This window comes from Gadus morhua, chromosome 4 (genome assembly GCF_902167405.1).
Source record: "Gadus morhua chromosome 4, gadMor3.0, whole genome shotgun sequence".
Classification (NCBI taxonomy): Eukaryota; Metazoa; Chordata; class Actinopteri; order Gadiformes; family Gadidae; genus Gadus; species Gadus morhua.
Window position 1 is genome coordinate 23,445,773 of NC_044051.1, and position 19,885 is coordinate 23,465,657.

The 19,885-nt window shown below is 48.9% G+C and overlaps 1 protein-coding gene across 1 annotated transcript; it reads right to left on the minus strand.

Annotated features, from left to right (window-relative positions):
• Positions 1-2,634: 2,634 nt before the first annotated feature.
• Positions 2,635-5,402, minus strand: LOC115541381 (zinc finger BED domain-containing protein 1-like). The gene is made up of 2 exons (XM_030353064.1): positions 4,005-5,402; positions 2,635-3,694 (listed from the first exon to the last, which is right to left on the minus strand). Exons 1-2 carry the CDS (start codon positions 5,322-5,324, stop codon positions 3,236-3,238), a joined length of 1,779 nt encoding a protein of 592 aa, XP_030208924.1. The 5' UTR covers positions 5,325-5,402; the 3' UTR covers positions 2,635-3,235.
• Between the last annotated feature and the right edge of the window lie 14,483 nt (positions 5,403-19,885).

Consider the following 19,885-nt stretch of genomic DNA (forward strand, 5'->3'; position numbering starts at 1 on the left):
AAATGACACCACCCTATCCATGTGTTTTCCCTGTGTAGCAGGGTTAATGCTTCCCACTTGCCATTGCCAGCGAGATCCTTGCGCTGGCTGTGGTAGTGGGAGCCTTGGTTGGAGTGCTAGAGCTCCCCCTAGCGGAATGCGGGGGTTGTATTGTACGTTGCTGCCTCCTCTCCTCAGTCTACGTATACCCCGGCTGGGAGAGGTAGGTAGTCAGAGCAGTTAAATATGAATCCACACTTTGGCGATGCATTACGGGAGTCTACATGTACATAATACTGTATTAATACTTGGTTGCTTGTACATATATATTGTGTTCCTTGGAATCTGTAATTACATTTAAATGGACTTTAGGCTTAGGATCGCTAGCTTGGCTACCATGTGCTTTGGTCGTAGCTACTTAGCTAGCGTGGACTTCGCCAAGAATGTGTACTTCAGCTTGTCTTTGTCTCATGTTAGGCTGCCATTGTGAGGGTTCTCAAAGAGCATTTCCCATGTTAATATTCCACCAGGTATGTCACCAAACGCCCATTCAAATATTAATTTGTTTAATGTGATATTTATTTCCATGTAAATGGCTAGTCTACGTATACCCCGGCTGGGAGAGGCTGCCATTGTGAGGGTTCTCAAAGAGCATTTCCCATGTTAATATTCCACCAGAATAAACGGCTGGCTGCCAATGGTTCCATCGTGGTCTCAATCACAGCGCAACGAGAGAGTACGCAACCGCTACACCTGCTCGCAACTTTTTCTCAGACAACTTGTTGCTTTACCTCTGTGCTTCTCAACATCAGCATATATTTACTATGGAAACACCATAACTTCACCACAGTAGCCTAGCATTTTCATTTGATGTAGCCTACCAGTGGACTGCTATGTTCACAATTTCGGAACAATGGGCTGTCGGACTAATGACTTTCTTGTTGTCGGAGTATAGGGCTATCATAATTCGGTATCTGGGCCGCGCACCAATAGGCTAACGGGCTAGCCCACCACTCAAACACACAACATTAGAGTGTAGGCTAACGGCTGGCTGTTTCAGAGTAGAGTAGGCTGAGGGCTAGCAACAGCTACAGTCTTGTATTTACAATGCAAACGAACTTGGCCATAGAACATAGGTCCTAAGTCAAACATATTTTAGAGACGTTTTAATTCATGATCAGTAAGCTTACCGTAGGTCGTTGTATCGTAACGCCACCAGCATCACTGTCATCCACGGGAGCTGATGATGGCCCTGCCGTGGCAAACATTTCTGATATTTTGCCACATTTGGCAGCGTTGGCTTGAAGAGCAAGCCTCTTCTTGTCTCGCAGTTTCTCTGCACCCCCTTTTCTCTTTCTCTCCATTTTGGACTGGAGGATTCTCACGAAACGTGCGTTTCTGTGCACCGACCAAGCTAAAGGTAGAAGGTGTTTGGTGATATGATTGGACGAGCCCCTAGTCAGTAAAGAAGACAGCTAATGGGCCGCAGACTAGCGTGCACGTGTCAAGAATGTCAAGGCCATGGGCCACGCTGAGTTTGTTTACCGTCCTAATGCATTATGTAGGCAGGTCCATATCGAAAGGGTTGTTGGGTCAGCCCAGGGGATGTGATTGGGCCAGCCCAGTGTCAATAGGGCCGCTGATGAACTACTTTCGTGGGCCAGCCGGTCAGACCATTATATGGGGAAAAAAAAAAAAAATCGGGACTATCGGCCCATATTGCACCTCGGCCCACCGGGCAAACGCCCGGTATGCCCGACGGCCAGTCCGTCCCTGGACGCTACGTTGTCCCGCTACTCTGTTTGTAATGCTTATACACCTTTCTTATACTCAGTGGGACCACTGTCCTTCAACATGGAGCCTCAAAACGGTATCACACGAAGCCCATAAAATTACAGTGAGCCACCTGCTAAATTTCTTGTTTAATAGACCCCTGTTACATATTATGACCCCTGGGAGTCTAAACACAACCCATGGGAGTCTAAACACAACCCATGGGAGTCTAGAACTTTTGTAAAAAATAACGCTTAGTTTTGTACGCTTAGGGGGTGGGGCATTGGAGGAAGGCGGATGATTTGAATGTGCTGTAATTCTCAAATGCAAAAATGTAAATGTAAAAAAATGCTTAAAAATGCAAAAACTGACTTTTCACTCAATTGTTACCCATTGCTCTGCCCTTTTTATTTATAATGGGAACATGCCGAGAGGGTTATAGCCGGGCATGGAATGTTTGAAAAAGTAGTTGGGTTGAACACGGAGGAGTCGCTCTGCTTTAGCGTGCTTGTTAGCAGCATCACACGGGCAGGCACGTGGTAAAAAGGGTCCGCCTTTTCCTGACTGCTGGCACTGTATTCCGTTTAAACGTCGTTAGAGAGTATTGTCAGTAGGGGTGGGTATCGCCAACCACCTCGCGATACGATAAGCATCCCGATACAGGGGTCGCGATACGATATGTATCGCGATACATGCGATACGTACGTAAACGATACGTATCCCGATATTTTAGGCTTATAACACAACATTTTTGCCTGTAACTCCTTGACAGTACATCATAAAATATTTGTCACCTCATGTGGATTCTACAGAGACTCTGCTTTCAAATTATACCATCAACTGGATGATCGGTCAAAGTATGCAGGCAGGCACAGGAACCAAGTAGACGCTGTACAAAGAAACAGACATGTAACCAAATAGTTTTTTTTTATTTTGTAGTAGACCAACAAGTACTCTCTAGTAGTGCATGTAAACACATTCACAAGGAAGTGGTGCAGAAATAAAGCTGCCTTTAAAAATAAGTAAACTTAAAACATAGCCTTTACAAGGCCGTAGTGTGAAAAGAGATTGCTTGATACAAGTAAAACATTTTAAAACATTAAACCTTGCACGGCTTAAAATGGCCTTAACAGGCCTGTGGTACAAATTAAAGCTGCATTTGAAATAAGCAAACTTAAAACATAGCCATAGTGCAAAAAGAGATTGATTTTAACAAGCATGAAGTACAAAATAAAGCTGCCTTTGGTAAAAGTAAACTTAAAACCTAGCCTTAACAATTGCTTGTGATAAACTTAAAACATGAACTTAAAAAACAGGGCTGTTGTGTAAAAATACAGCTGCCTCTGAAAATTGTTGACTTGAAACATGGCTGTAACAAAACTGTAGTGCAAAACATCTTTCAAGTTTTGAGAAACATAAAACTTAAAGACAGAAAACATAGCCTTCACAAGAACAAGGCCGTACTCCACATATTAATACCCACCTACTTCCTCTGGTACATTTTCAGGTTTTTGTTCAAAAACAAAAGCTGGTCTACATGGGCTGGTTTGATAACACTTCTCTCAGCTGTAACTATGTCACCAGCAGTTGAGAATATTCGCTCTGCTGCTACGCTTGTTCCAGGCACACAGAGAGTGTTTCTAGCCAGATTGGACAGAAGTGGAAACACACCTTCGTGTTTTCTCCACCAATTCAGTGGGTCAGCTGAAAGCTCTAATGGTTCAGTGGCTCTGTATGCGTTTACCTCAATCATTGCCTGTGTGATGGGACTGGGTTGACTAGCCTGTTCTAACTCTGTTGAGAATGTCTCTCCAAATAAATCAGACAGAGCACAGCTCTTTTTACAGGGTGGAGGTTGTGTTTGACCTTCATGCTCTCCTTCATGCTCTTCATGCTCTCCTTCAGCAGCAGGCTGGTCACCCTCCTCCTTAGTAGCCTTTCTCTGAAATACAAAATAAACATTCAACAAACATTACTAAGATGTGGTTTGGATCTATATCACTTTTGTCAATACTGTATTTCAATAGATTGGTGTGTTAGCAGTAGTGATAGTAGTTAAACAGTATACTCCATTTCAAAAGCAGCAGAAAAAAAAAAAAAATCTTGTCACTGTTAAGATAATTGTCATTATACTTAATCATAATGAAGTAATTATAGTGTTATTAGTATTATAAATGTTATTATTATTTAATTTTATAATTATTTTTATTGTCATTATTATTATTATTATTATGTAAAAAGAAAAGAAGAACCTCTGATAATTCAGCTGCCTCTCGTCCCACTGCTGCAAAGATGTCATCTCTTCCACCCTCTGTGAGGAAGGGCAGTGCTTTGAAGCGGGGGTCCAGAGCTGAAGCCATCTGAAGGAAGGATTTGTTGGAATACCTCTTCCCCAGGTCTTGTGCCAGTGCTCTTTTGACTTCTTTAACGATCCCAGAGTCATCAGGTTGCTCAGCACTGCCCTGACACAGCTGTGCCTGTAACGGGGCAATTATTGAGACGGTGGGTGTTTTTTCTTCTGACATCACGAGTGTTGCCACTTTGAGAGGCCGCAGGGTTTTAGCTACATCTTCGGCATTGGTGAGGTCGGTATCTGACATAGTCCACAGCTCCTTGGCATTCTTGCGCACTTCAGCTGACAGCAATGTGGCACAGATAGCGGGCTGCTGCTCCAGGAAGCGCTCGACCATGTCGAACGCACTGTTCCACCTGGTTGGGACGTCATTCATGAGTTTGTGCTTGGGAAGGTTGAGGAGCTTTTGTTTTTCCTGTAAGACCTGGCTGGCCAGCGCACTCTTCCTGAAAAACGTCACTATGTGGCGAATCTTTCCTAACAGCCTCCCAACTGCTGTGGTCTTAAGGGCACGTTGGGCAGCCAAATTCAATGTATGCGCGAAGCATCGTACATGAAGCAGTTTGGCATGCTCTGCTGCAATGACCATATTTGAGGCGTTGTCAGTAACCAACACTGGCTCTTTAGCTGTAAGGCCCCACTCCTCAAAGACTTCGAGCAGCAACTCGCCCACATTATGGCCGCTGTGGCTCCCGAACAGCACTCTGGTTTGCAGAACGTAGGAAAGCATTTCCCAATTTTCAGAAATGAAGTGACATGTCAGCGTAACATAAGACTGGGTTGCCCTCGACGTCCACCCGTCACACGTAATGGCTACTCTGCTTGCTTTTGAAATGGAATCGATAACGTGTCGTTTTACCTCATCATACAGGCGAGGCACAGCGGTTTCAGTGATGAAGCGACGAGTCGGAATAGTGTAGCGAGGTTCACATTCAGCGATTAGCGCCCGGAAGCCTTCATTCTCAACCGAGCTGTACGGACGCAAGTCCTTACATATGTATGACACAAGAGCGTCGGTGATTTTCTTCGCCTTTGGTGAAGTTGTAGGGAATTTAGCTTGCAACCCCGCCGTCAGACTAGCTTGTGTCTCTGTGGCTGTAGCATTTACCGGGGTTTCCGAGATGCCAACGTGATGCCTCGTCATGTGCAGATGGAGGTTTGTTGTGTTGCCAGAGTACTTCACTTTTTGCCCGCAGTGTTTGCAGACGGCGTGTGTCATGTCCAGCTCTTTTTTTTCATTTTTGTGGAATCCAAAATGCTCCCAAACGCGAGCTTTCAACTTTACTGGGGGCGAAAATATTTTCTCCCTACTGCCTTCCTCCATGTTAGTTCACTTATTCTATTGTCAGCAGCGCTGCCGCCTAATTCTACAGCGCTACCGCCTTGTGGCCGAAATGCGCATAGCAAGGAGCAAATGTCATGCAGTTTAATGAATTTGATTAGCGGTAGGGATTTGTTGCACGTGAAGTATCGATACTGACGCCTCCGTATCGATACACGCATCGTAAAGAGGCCCGCGAGCTGAAACAATGCGCAATTGAAAAATGTGTAAAAGTTTAAAAATACTTCTGAGTGTCACGCCGTGTCCTGCTATGCGGTCCACTACCTCCATCTAGTGGCTACTTGACGTCAGTGGTCTTCCTCCTGACACACCAGTCTACAATCACCAATCACCATTCCCTACTTCAGCCGGGGATCTCCTATCAGCCGGCGCCAGTTCGTCGTTACGTCTACCTAGTTAGTATCGGTCCTACCAGCATTCTTGAATATCTATCTCTAGCCTGACCCCTTCGTAACCATCTCTCCTCCTCTCTAGTTCTCCCCCTGCCACCGAACCCCTGCCTGCCTGACTACCCGCCTGTCGCCGAGTCTTTGCCTGCCTGACTGCCTGCCTGTTACCGGACCCCTGCCTGCCTGACTACCCTGTCGTCGAGTCTTTGCCTGCCTGACTGCCTGCCTGTTACCGGACCCCTGCCTGCCTGACTACCCGCCTGTCGTCGAGCCCCTGACTGACTGCCTGCCTGTTAGGGACCCCTGCCTGTGTGACTACCCGCCTGCCTACCAATAAATCCCGTTCCCTTTACCCCGTCTCTGCCTTCCGGTTTTCAGCACTTGGGTCCCCATGTTCTGTTCCATAACAGAACGAACTGGCCAACATGGACCCAGCGGACACAGAGGCATTCCGCCAGGTGATCTCCCTTAAGGGACTCTGGTCAGCATAACCAGATCCTGCAGGAGATCACTTCCAACCTCCGCGAGTTGACCACTTCAGTACGCTCCCACCGCCCCGTCTCTCCGGAACCATCATTCTCAGTTCCTGGTCCAGCGGCTTCTTCCCGGGAGCCATTCATTCCAGCTCCGGAATGCTGCGAAGGAGACCTGGGATCCTGTCGGTCCTTCCTACTTCAGTGCTCCTTGGCTTTCGAACTACAGCCCCAGACCTACCCCACCGATAAGTCACGGATTGCCTACCTGATCGGCTCCTTGTGAGGTGAGGCGCTCGCCTGGGCGGCGGTCGTGTGGGAACGTGGTTCCGCCGTGAGTTTAGACTATTCCGCCTTCACCGAAGAAATGCGGAAGGTTTTCGATCACCCGGTCCGGGGAAAGGGGGCCTCTCAACGTCTTCTGCGTCTTTGCCAGAGATCCCGCAGCGTCGCCTCCTTCGCGGTTGAGTTCCGCAACCTCGTGGCTGAGAGCGGCTGGAACGAGGAAGCCCTGGAAGCCTATGCTAAGTGCGCTCTCCGATGACATCAAGGACCAGCTGAATTCTCGGGAGGAATCCGCAGATCTGGATGAGTTGATCGCTCTCTCCATTCGATTAAACAATCGTTTGCGAGAACGCTGCAGAGAGAGAGGTTTACGCCCATTCTCCACGCACTCGTTCAAGCCATCTGCAACACCTCAGCCCTCTCCTTCGTCTTTCGCTCCACCCCGCCGCGAGCGAGGTGGAGCGCATGCAAATCGGACGCACGCATCTCCCGGAATAAGACCTCTACTCGTCCCCGTTCCGGTCTGCTTCGACCTCTACCAATTCCTAGCCGACCTTGGACTCACATCGCCCTGGACTTCGTCACCGGTCTGCTCACGTCCGAGGGCAACACCACCATCCTCACGGTGATCGACCGCTTTTCCAAGGCCGCACACCTGGTCAGCCACGTGTTCCGCCTTCATGGCATCCCTGCGGACATTGTTTCGGACAGGGGCCCCAAGTTCACCTCTCAGGTGTGGCGCGCGTTCTGCGCGGCTCTAGGGGGTACAACCAGCCTTTCCTCCGGATTCCACCCCCAGTCCAATGGACAATCGGAACGGGCCAACCAGGAGATGGAGGCAGCGCTCCGCTGTATCTCTCACGCCAGTCCCTCTTCCTGGAACTCTCAGCTTCCCTGGGTCGAGTATGCCCACAACACGCTGGTCAACGCATCCTCCGGCTTATCCCCGTGCATGGCCTCGCTGGGCTAGCAACCACCCCTGTTCCCCGAGTTAGAGGAGGAGATCTCAGTCCCGTCGGTCCAGGCCCGCATGCGCAGGTGCCGGCGCACTTGGAAGCGCACACGCGCTGCGCTTCTCCGCGCATCCTCCCGCTCCCAACTGCAGGCCAATAGGCGCCATCTACCTGCTCCCCAGTACGCCCCCGGACAGAGGGTGTGGCTTCGGGCGAAGGATCTTCCCTTGAAGGGAATTTCTCAAAAGATCTCTCCCCGTTTCATTGGACCTTTTGAAATTGAGACTATTATCAACCCCCGTGCCGTTCGTCTCCGACTTCCCCCATCCCTCCGTATACATCCGACCTTCCACGTCTCCCAGGTCAACCCCGTCTCCACCAGCCCGTTGTCTCCCCCCGCACCGCCCCCACCTCCACCCAGGGTCATCGACAACCACCCGGCGTGGACAGTCCGTCGCCTCTTGAAAGTACGACGCCGCGGCCGGGGTCACCAGTACCTCGTCGACTATCGGTCCTGAGGAGCGCTACCTCCATCTAGTGGCTACTTGACGTCAGCGGTCCTTCTCCTGACACACCAGTCTACAATCACCAATCACCACTCCCTACTTCAGCCGGGGATCTCCTATCAGCCGGCGCTGTTCGTCGTTACGTCTACCTAGTACCTCGTTGTTACGTTAGTATCGGTCCTACCCGCATTCTTGAATATCTGTCTCTAGCCTGACCCCTTGGTAACCATCTCTCCTCCTCTAGTTCTCCCCCTGCAACCGAACCCCTGCCTGCCTGCCTGCCTGTTACCGGACCCCTGCCTGTCTGACTACCCGCCTGCCTACCAATAAATCCTGTTCCCTTTACCCCGTCTCTGCCTTCCTGTGTTCAGCACTTGGGTCCCCACGTTCTGTTCCACAACACTGAGAGTTTAATCTTTTTTTAGTTAATAGCTATGGAAAATGTCTCATGGTGATAAGCTTTAAAATGTAGTATTTAGTACTCAAACAATGCACACTTTAATATGCGTTTATTTACATGTTATTTTGAAAGTTGTTTAATGAAAATTGCATTGTGAAGTGTAAAAAACAAAGTGTATTGAGTTTTGTATTGTGAAAATACCATTTTATGAATACTGTACAGGTAGGCCTATATCTAATATTTGAAATTGCATAAAAAATGCACTGTTTATTGAATATTGTGAACATCATTACAACTTTGGACTTTAACTACAACACTGCGTCCTCGTTGTTCTTTCTATACTCCCCTTACCGGGGCGTAACAGTGGGACGTTTGAAAACAATGGAAGTGCCGCCACTACAACAATTGGACGTCAATGTCGGAGTGGGATTATGTCTGAATTGAAGGCGGTCCCCGAATGAGCCATATTATTTGGCCATAAACAGCCATTTGAAGGTTCAAATTCATGTGATCATGCATGTGTCTCAGCGAAGACTGCCAACCCGCTATCAAAATATCAACTTGTCAGGTTCAAATGCGCTCATGGCTCTTAAAAGGGATGGGAGATGGCAATCGCATTGGTTTATTGCATGTTATGGTATAAACACACCTACAGGTATTCAGACCAACCCATTTTAGATTTGCGTCGGGCGCAAGACTCATTTATCCGCCGGTATAATAGCAACAGCGCCAGAGATCCGCCCACAAAGCCACTTCCGTTTTGCGCTTCTGACTTAAAATAGGGCCCTTGGACTAGTACGACGTCATACCCTGATGACATTGCATTATCCACCACTTTTTCCCCAAACTCTCCAACACTAACAGAAACAGAGTCATCACATAAGCCTACATTAATCCTGGTATATATCGGGGGGCCGCGGTGTGAATTACCCACAGAAACATCCACCACCGCCCTATCTGTTCCCCCTGAGCTCCCGCTGGGCGAAGATATTGCAGTTCTGTGTTTGTGCTCGCGCCCTAATCCACCGCACGCCGTGCATCCTGGGATACGATCAGGGAGCCATCTTGGGTAAATAGAATTAGGAGTCGACTGAAAGCCGCTCTCCAGCTGAGCATCGGGATCGCTTCGTCTTCTTCCTCTCCTCCGCACCTCTGAGCCCCCCTCCGACGAGGTCACATGAAATCCTGTAGGATCCACACAAGCACTTTTATATGAAAAAGTGTGTTGGTTCTAGTCAGGAAAGCTAAAAGAAATGTTGGACTGAGGGTTTCTTGCTTACATTTCCTACCTCACAGCAGCGGTCTTAGTGTTTGTCGGGGGAGGGAGGGATAAATGGAATTATTCAAATCACTTGTGAGCGATGGTCTGGCGCCCGCCAATTACATGGCTGGTAATATCGTTTTCCCGCCCAGAGAGTGTGTGTGTGTGTGGGGGGGGGGGGGGGGGGGGGGGGGGGCTGCATTGGCGGCAGGTGCGAGGTAAGCAATCGGCAAGTAGAGCTTGCGTGAGTGTGAAGTTGTGTGTGTGTGGGGGGGCATACACTGGTACCAAGTGTTTGTTCTTCCAAGACCCCTATCGTCAACACCCCCGACATGTACCGTGCTGACCCTCCACGGGGCTCAGACAGACCAGTGGTCACCAGGGCAACCAAACAGCAGCACTTACACAGCGGGGGCGGGGGGAAATTTGCGGCCACATGCGGCGCCGGCCTGCCTTTGATTGGCCTGTTTCCGTCTCACGTCGTGACTGACGTGTTCATGGAGAAGTGCTCCTCGCCGGCGGGAAAGGGCGAACGGCGTTAAAGACGGGGGGCATGTAAGGACGACTGCCGGAGCCGACCCCCCCTTTCGCCCACCACACGGCACTCTGGAAATGGCAATTGTAGGGCAGAGAGTTCGCTGAATGTGGAGTTCTCGTACACATAGCAGTATTATGGGTCAGCCGAAGCATTTATACTAAGAGAAAGAGATAGAGAGACAGAGAGAGAGAGACGGAGAGAGAGAGAGAGAGAGAGAGAGAGAGAGAGAGAGAGAGAGAGAGAGAGAAATCAATCCCTCTCCTGATCACTGACATGTTTTTGAAATAGAGCATCGTCGGCCAGGCTCACTGATAAACCATTTGATGTGATCGTTTTCCGACGGAAACTGCTTCGGCAAACCCCCATTCACACACAAACCGATGTTTCAATGGCCGGCCAGTCTTTTTTGTGCCTTATCTTTGTGATCAGCATGGTGGGCGTGTCTGCGGTAATGCGTGTCCTCTCCTCGGCGACCCCCTCCTCAGAGCCAGGCTCCTGGTCCTCTCTCCGCTGGGGCCCCTTGGAGGAGGATCCAGGTGGCTTCATCTACTGCACACATACACACACACCAACACAGCTCACACGCACACATACACACAGGCGCACACACCGAAACTGGTGTGCAGACCCACTGGTATGCACACACACACTGGCATACAGAAAAAAACTGATATGCAAACATGTGCACACACACAGCTTATTAGTGTCACACATACATAAGCATACAAAACCTATTTTCTGACGCACACCCCCCCCCCGCAGTAATGGGGACAGGAGGAGATGCACAGTCGAGCTCTGCTGGGGATGCACACTTCTTCCCGCCGGCTAGTGGACGGTTGCCCGGGGAGACACCATTACTCACTAACCTGTCAGGGTAGAAAAGGGAGGAGGGGGGGGGGGGGAGTAAAGCCCAGCCCATGCATGTATGAAAGTGAAATGTATTTGTGTGTGTGTGCATGTATGAAAGACAAATGTGTGTGTGTTAGTGTGTGTCTGTTTGTGGTACAAGCTTGGTTTTATTAAGCTGAGACCCAGAGAGTCCAGGTGTGAGATGCTACCTGGTCCCTCGTGGAAATCACTCGCACACTTCTACAAGTCACCGTTGTTTGATTTAAAATGTCTGAGTCTCTGCTGGGATTCTCCGAGTGTCTGACATGGCTGTCGCCTTATGACAGCCTATCAGGCAGGACAAGGGTTTGGTGAGTGGTCGTCATGGACGCCCGGGCACGATGACAGAGGACTGTTCCCGATGGGTTAATTTCCATCGGGGTCGGTTGATAAGGACTTCAGATCCAGAGACACACGGACGACAGGAACCAGGAGGTCAGAGACACATTGGCAGACAGAAAACCAGGGGGTCAAGGGTCACTGTGGCCGGAAACCAGGAGGTCAGAGACACAGCAGAAACAGGAACAGGGCCTCACAGGCTTGTATGTTGGTACATTGGTTTGCAGATGACTCTAGGTTAAAGGCATGCTAGATCGTATTCAGAGAGGCGTCAGTTGTGGCTCAGAACACTGATGATGGGTATTCTGTTATGTACAAGGGTCAAGGTAGTCCTCCTCAGTGTGGTCCACTATGAGCCCTGGTACATGAATGTAGCAGATGCATAAAGTCCTGCCCTCCGTTTGTTGAGACCGATTGAGGCATTTACCAAGGGAGTCCACGCCCTGCACACCACAATGAAAACAAACATGAAAGCATTTTAAAAAGGCGGGGTCAGGGGCTGGTTCTTCTGTATTGAGGGCTAGTGTCTATCTTCAGGGATGCAAACTCGTCACCTTTTGAAAAATTCTCAGTTTTTACCTCAAATAGGGCATCCACGTGAATAATGGAGGAGCAAAAAGATTGTAGGGGGAGGGGGGTCTCTGCCTCATTCAAGTCATCCACGAGTCCAAGCCAATGAGAGGCAGAGAAGGGCGGGGATGAGTTCGCCCTCTTAAAATTTAGGGATTAACCCCCTTTTCCTCTAACTTGGGGGCATATCTCAGCAACACTGATAATATTGCCTAGAACAATATGTTGACGATCATTTGTCTTGACGATCAAGACAAATGAACAGGAAAAGAAAAATATGGTTTTGGGTTCACTGGCTTTGTGTAGCTGGCTTAAATCACTTTGGGGCTTTTCCATTGACCTGCATGGCACTGAAGAGGGCATCGAGAGTTTGTATCTGACTCTTGCCGTTTTGCCTGTAGGGCTGGTAAGTGTAACCACTGATTGCTATGAACAAGGTTAAACAAGTCTGTGTTCTTCTTTCTAAAATTCACTCAATATTTTGATACAGGCAAAGGCAAAATATCACAAGTAATGGTATTTGGTGGGCTGAACTGGAGTTGGGGGGGGGGGGGGTGGTGGTATTGTATGTCACTAAAAATGTTCGGGGGGATTTGGAATAATTGTAATTTCAAAAATATATTTTAAATTCTTATAGATGCAGCTGAGTTGTTCTTATCATTAGCACTGCTTCATATAGTAGGTCTGAACATTACCAACAGGCTTTTATGGGTCACTTAAACAGAGAATAATGTAGAATGAATCCTAGGAAGGGGCCTGGGTGCCATGCATTGCTTGTTGTCTGTGTTTTCTGGCTAAATATATGTATCCCCTTTTGGGCCATCACCCCATCACCAGTTTGCACCCCTGTTCTTAACGTGGTCAATCAGTCCACTGAGGAAGTATAATGTCTCCAAAAATAATGAACTAATTGTTTTTTGACTGACTAGCAGCGGCAGTGATGGAGAGGGTTAAACCACAAGACGCAGCCATTACCATTCGTCTCTGAACCCCAACATCTCTGTTTTAATTCCATGTTCCTCGTCTCATTTCAAGGGAAGAATAAAGAAAACGTTGCAGGATGCAAACTTTATTACATCAAGGATGTTTTTACAAATATTCATGGGGATTTCACGCCAATGAGGACATCACCCCCCCACACATACATCCACACAACAAATAACTTTAATCACCCCCAGCCCATCTTTCAGCTCCCCCCACTTTTTTTTTTATAAAAACAGGTTTGCACATTCTCAAAATAGCGTGTTCTTCTAAAACAGCGGGTTCTAATTCAGCCCCGGGGCGAACGCGAGCCACGCAGAACATAAATCACGCAGAGCGCCGGTTGACGGTTCGAGGACAAGGGGCAGAGAGAAAAAATGCTACTTAACATAATGGCTCATTCTTTAGAAATAGATTACCAAACGTACTTAGCCGCTAAACAAAACGGCTCATTCTTTAAAAATAGATTACAAAACGTAGTTAGCCCCTAAACAAAACGGCTCATTCTTTAAATATAGATTACAAAACGTAGTTAGCTGCTAAACAAAACTGCTCATTCTTTAAAAATAGATGACAAAACAGAATTAGCTGTTAAACAAAACAGCTCATTCTTTAAAAATAGATAACAAAACTTGGTAAGCTACTAAAATTAACATTCTTTAAAAAAATGTTAGAAGACTTGATAAGCTGCTTAACATATCCTAACATGATGGCTCATTCTTAAAAAAAATACAAAAAATGTTAGTTAGGTACTCAACATATTGACTCGTTTAAAAATAAGATATTCTGCTATGTGTTTTCAAGTACCGGTAATTAGAATGAAAGTCACATTTCAATATTACTTAAAATTAGTGCTGTCAAGCGATTAAAATAATCAATCACGATTAATCACATTAATGTCATAGTTAACTCACGATTAATCGTGAGCAATCGCGATTAATCACAAATGTTTTTTCTATGCTAAATATCCCTTGATTTCTTTGTCCCATTAATTGTTCTCATTTTAATGCTCTTATCAACATGGAGAAGTGCATTGGCTTGCCTTGTGCAAATGTTTTTTTATTGATAACAACATTGGCATATACTGATCAAAACAGGACGATACAAAAAAAAAGCCTATGGTGCAATTAAACGATGAACATACAAACATACTGCCTTGAACATAGCAGTCAGGCTACTGCTTCTTTGTTTTGAGGCAAAACAAAAGCTTTATTTTATTTTTTTATAAAAGAATTGCGTTAATCGCGCGATAAAAAAATTAACGCCGTTAATAACGCGTTTAACTGACAGCACTACTTAAAATATTTGATCTGTAAACCTTCCCACAGAGTGAACTGGCATCCAAACCTATCTTAGTTCCAGAATGCGGATATAACAAGATTTGCATGAAAAAACATTAACATCCTTCAACATGAGATTGAGTTGTGAAGTGTAAAAAACAAAGCCATTGCTAGCATGGTTTGAAATTAACTGCATCCGAAATGTGTTTTTACCTGCCGGAGTGAAAGAACCAACCGGCCAAGCAATTGTTCTAATAGGCTATGTAACCCCGCATCTCTTTACCTGCCAAACCGTCAAATCGATCGGCCCGTGGCTGTTGGCAAGTGTTCATGTTGGACCCTGATTGCTTACCAGCTGTGTTAGCCTGCCGCACACTGGCCCATTGAAGGCTTCATAAAATTAAGCTTGAATTAAAAACATAAATGACTTTCATCTTGTGTGTAGAATCATCCACAGGTAGTGAGTTTCCCGACACCGTTACCAGGCCTTTGAGACTTTCTTAACAGAAGTCTGACGATGCAATTTATATTGTAGTTAACCTCTCAATACCCACCAATGGAAAATAAAAACAGCGGGCCCTCGAAACAGTTTGCTTTACGGATGAGGAGGTTTTGAATAAATTCTGCCCCGGTTGCAAATCTGTGAGTAAACAACAGCTGTGTTGGGGCATGTGAGGGACCGGCGTGGTCGCCCCACGTATCTGGGATACGGCAAACTGGGAATTCCGAGTGTGGGCAAAAATGAGGGCAATGGACAGAGGACTAAGAAAAAAGTGAAGTTTTAATGTCTCCAAAACATTCACACAAAAATATAGCAACGTTCCAAACGAAAAGGAAATTACTGCATCGGTCAGCAAACAAAACTAAGATACATAACATAGGATATCATAACCTTTCGTACTGGCCTCACGTCAAGCCAGCACCACCTTCAGCCCCAAACACCAAATGAAAAGGCCCTTAAATAGGGAAATGGTAATTGGACCAATCACGGCCATATGGGCCAGACCATTAGCTGGGGGAACATTTACCCTAAAGCTAACAATCCAACATAACTGAACAGAAAGTACATTGTGTGAATACTAAATAAACATGATACTAAACAAACAATCACCAAATACATATATACCCACACCCTGTGCAGAACCTAAAGATATTTACAAAACAGCTGTTTCTATCAACACCCCCCTGGGCTATTCCCTGATACTTTGATCCTAAGCTCCCTTAGCATACTGCCCCCTACCGGGACGGAGGACCAATTCTATACCAGCCCAATCTAATGTATACACACACACACACAATATAATAATAATAATAATAATTCCTCTAATGCGGGAAAGTGAGAACGGGGAGGATTTCACCTTCTCACATTTCCCACCACCTCCGGAGTTTCGCCAACCGGATGGCGAGACAAAAAGTCTGCTACTGTATTCTGCCTTCCCGCTCGGTACTGCACTGTGAAACGAAATGGCTGCAGTGCCAAGAACCAGCGGGTGATGCGAGCATTGGAGTCCTTCATGCTCCCCAACCACCGCAAGGCGCGGTGATCAGTCTCCAGTGTAAAGTCTCTACCCAGCAGGTAGTATTTCAAAGTGTCTAGTGCCCACTTGACAGCTAGGCACTCTAGCTCGACTGCTGCATACCTGGTCTCCCTGGGGAACAACTTGCGGCTTACATAAGCTACAGGCTTCATGTTGTCCCCCTCCCCTTGAAGCAGTACTGCCCCAAGACCAACACCAGATGCGTCGGTCTGGACAGTGAAGTGCTGTTCGAAGTCCGGGCTCTGGAGCACAGGATCCTTGCAGAGCGCCCCCTTTAAGTCCAGGAACGCCCGCTCCTGCTCCTCCCCCCACTGTATCTTGGCGAAGCCTGACTTCCTGGTCAGGTCAGTCAAGGGAGCTGCTCGTCGGGCGAAGTCTGGCACAAAACGGCGATACCCGCCCACCAGACCCAGGAACGACCTCACGTCCTTCTGAGTCTTGGGGCGCTGGCATTCCTGTACCGCCTGGACCTTGTCCTTTTGTGGCCGAATCACACCCCGGCCTAGAATATGGCCAAGGTACTTCACCTCCTCCTTGGCTATCGCACACTTGAGGGGGTGGATGGTCAGCCCCGCCCGCTGGATGCGCTGCAGCACATCATCGAGGTGCCGCAGATGGTCTTCCCAGGTGACGCTGTACACCACAATGTCGTCCAGGTAGGCTGCCGCAAAGTCGTCTGTGCCCGCCAAGACGATATCCATCAGTCGCTGAAAACTGGCTGGTGCCCCCTGCAGGCCAAAGGGCATTACCAGAAACTGGAAAAGCCCCTGTGGGGTCCGAAAGGCTGAGCAATGCCTGGCCTCCTTGGCCAAGGGCACCTGCCAGTAGCCCTTGCATAAATCCAGGGTAGTGATGAAGGACGCTTTGCCCAGGAGCTCAATCAAGTCCTCGAGCCGGGGCATTGGGTAAGCGTCAAAGTGTGATTGGGCATTCACCTGGCGGAAGTCAATACAAAAGCGCATAGTGCCATCCTTCTTGGGCACTAGCACCACCGGGTTACTCCACTCACTGGAGGACCTCTCAATCACCCCCAAAGCCAACATCTCCTCCACCTCGGCTTTGAGGCACGGCAGGAGACGCTCAGGAACCCGGTACATCCGTTTGCGCACAGGGGTAGTGTCTTTGAGAGGAATGGAGTGTTCCACAATGGTCGTGAACCCCGGCCTTTCTTGGAAAAGGCCAGGAGGCAGAATCCCCGCTAGCTCCTTCTGCTGGCGGGAGGTCAGGTGAGACAGGTCCAGGGGGGAGGACTGCTGGCTGATGGGGAAGAACTGCTCTGGACACTCCTCCTCTTCCTCCGCCACAGCCTGCACCCTGAGCTGCAGTTCCGGTGGCCTCTCATGCCACTCCTTCAGAAGGTTGACATGAAAGGTCCGCCTGGGTTTCCGTCTGCCAGGGAGGTTAATCTCGTAGGTCACCGGACCCATTTTCCGCACCACCTCGTAAGGCCCTTGCCACTTAGCAAGCAGCTTGTTCTCTGAGGTGGGCAGGAGAAGCAGAACTTTCTGGCCCGGTTGGAGGATCCTCTTCCTGGCAGACTTGTCATACCAGGTCTTTTGTTGTGACTGGGCTTGCTCCATGTTGGACCGCACTAGCTCAGTCATCTCCTCCATCTTGTTCCTCATTTCGAGGACATGAGCTACCAGGCTCTGGGTCATGGGCGTCTCAGGTCCCGCCCATGCCTCTCTCAGCACATCCAACGGGCCCCTCACCTGTCGGCCATAGAGCAGTTCAAACGGTGAGAAGCCAGTGGAGGCCTGGGGAACCTCCCGGTAGGCAAAGAGCAAGTAGGGCAGCCAGTGGTCCCAGTCCTTCCCATTGACTGCCACAAACTTCCTCAACATGCCCTTTAACGTTTGGTTATAGCGCTCCACAAGGCCATCTGTCTGAGGGTGGTAAGGAGTGGTCCGAATGCCCTTAATGCCTAATAATCTGTACACCTGCTTTAAGGTCTTTGAAAGGAATGCAGTGCCCTGGTCAGTGAGGACCTCCTGGGGAATTCCTACCCTCGAAAAAAGTTGCAACAGGGCCTGTGCTATTGGACGGGCTGAAATCCTGCGCAGCGGGAAGGCCTCGGGGTAGCGGGTAGCATAGTCGCAGATAACTAATATATACCTGCAGCCTGTTTTGGTCCTTTCCAGGGGTCCAACAAGGTCCATTGCTATGCGGGCAAAGGGAACCTCTATTATAGGGAGTGACTGTAGTGGGTAAGGGCTAGTTCTCCTATTGCTAGTTACCTGGCACTCGGGACAGGTTTTGCAATACTGCTGCACATCGATATAGAGCCCTGGCCAATAAAACCTGGCTGCAATCCTTTCATAGCTCTTGGCGTTACTCAAGTGACCTGACCAAGGTATTTTATGACCCATAGCTAACACCCGTTCTCTGAGCTGTTTAGGCACAACCAGCTGCTCTGCCCTGCCCTCTCCTGGCTGATGGTACAACAGCCCTTCTCTTACCCGGTAGCTCTCTCCCGACAAAGCTGGAGGTACATCTGTGGAGGTCTCACCAACTTCACTGACCTTGTCATAAGCTTTTAGCAAACTCTCATCCTCTCTCTGTAACTGTTCAAAATTAACTGAGATATCACCCCAATCTGCATCTGGTTCTGCAAGTGGTAACTCAGCATTTCTCTCCACCGTGCCCACTAGCCTATCCCGCCTGACCTGCATGCGGGTCTTTTTACCCCTCACTCTGGCAGGAGGAGCGATTTCTCCTTCTGCAAAAGGCATGTCCCTTAGGGTAGCTAGCTCAGCAGGCTCCTCTGTCTCTTCTCCAGGAGCCCCTGCTCGGCTCTGGGACCGGGTGACCACCACATTAACTGGCTTGCTGGCCTGCACCAGCTCTGGCAGAACCAGTATATCCTGGCCTATGACGACTGCACGGCACAGCCTCTCTACCACACCAACAATCATCTGGTACGCCTGCCCTCTGACCTCCAGATAGACTTCAGCTGTGGGGTACTCATGTTCATCCCCATTAACACATAGAATCCTGAGGTTCCTACCCTGCACAAAATCCCTTGCCTTCACTAGGTGGGGCTGCACTAGTGTCTGGGTACTTCCGGTGTCTAACAGGGCAGTGGCTTCCTTCCCATTAACTAGGACAGTGGTAGTCTGCAGTCTTCCCCCAAAACCTGTATCACCCTCCCCTGATCTCGGGATACAGCTATGGCCAGAGAGTCTAGGCTTCAATTTGGGACAATCCGGCTTAATATGACCCTGCTCACGGCAATAGAAGCAGACCACCGGCCCTCCGGGCTTCTGCCCTTGTCCTACTCTAGGCTTGTCATACGTATACGACTTCTGGGCAGGCACTCTATTGGGCTCATTAGTCTTTGGACCACTCGCATGACCAAAACCCCCAGACCTACTTTGGGCTGCTGGAATAGAGTAGGACTCCTGTCGGTAACTCTTCTGGCCTCTCCGCGCCGCCATGAAGTTCTCCACCAGCTCTGCTGCGCCCTGGCCACTCTGGGGTTGGTGCTCTTTCACCCAGATTCGGATGTCTGGAGCCAGGGTCCGGAGAAACTGCTCCAGGATGAGCACCTCTGCCACTTCTTCGACTGATTTATCCGCCGGCCTGATCCACTTTTCAAAGAGATCCCTAAGGCGGGTGTACAGCTCTCGGGGGGACTCCCCAGGTCTGATGTCCGGTTCGCGGAACCTCCTCCGGTAAACCTCCTCATTGATTGAATACTTGTGAAGGATGGCCTCCTTCACTCGGTTATAGTCAGTGGCATGATCCATATTCATTGCCACATAGGCGCTGCGTGCTTTTCCGGTGAGGTAGGGCACTAGAAAGACTGCCCAATCCTCTCTTGGCCAACGATAAGCCATTGCTAACCTCTCGAATGTTATGAGGTACTGCTCAATGTCGTCATCCTCTTCCAGCCTGGGAACGGCCGCCCTGGGCCAGGTCACGGGCGCTGCTGGTGCAGGTGCTGGTGCAGGTGCTGGTGCAGGTGCTGGTGCTGGATCTTGTCCTTTTGGTGCAGATGAAGGCCTCCGGTCAGCCTCGACGTCCTCCCTGAGCTG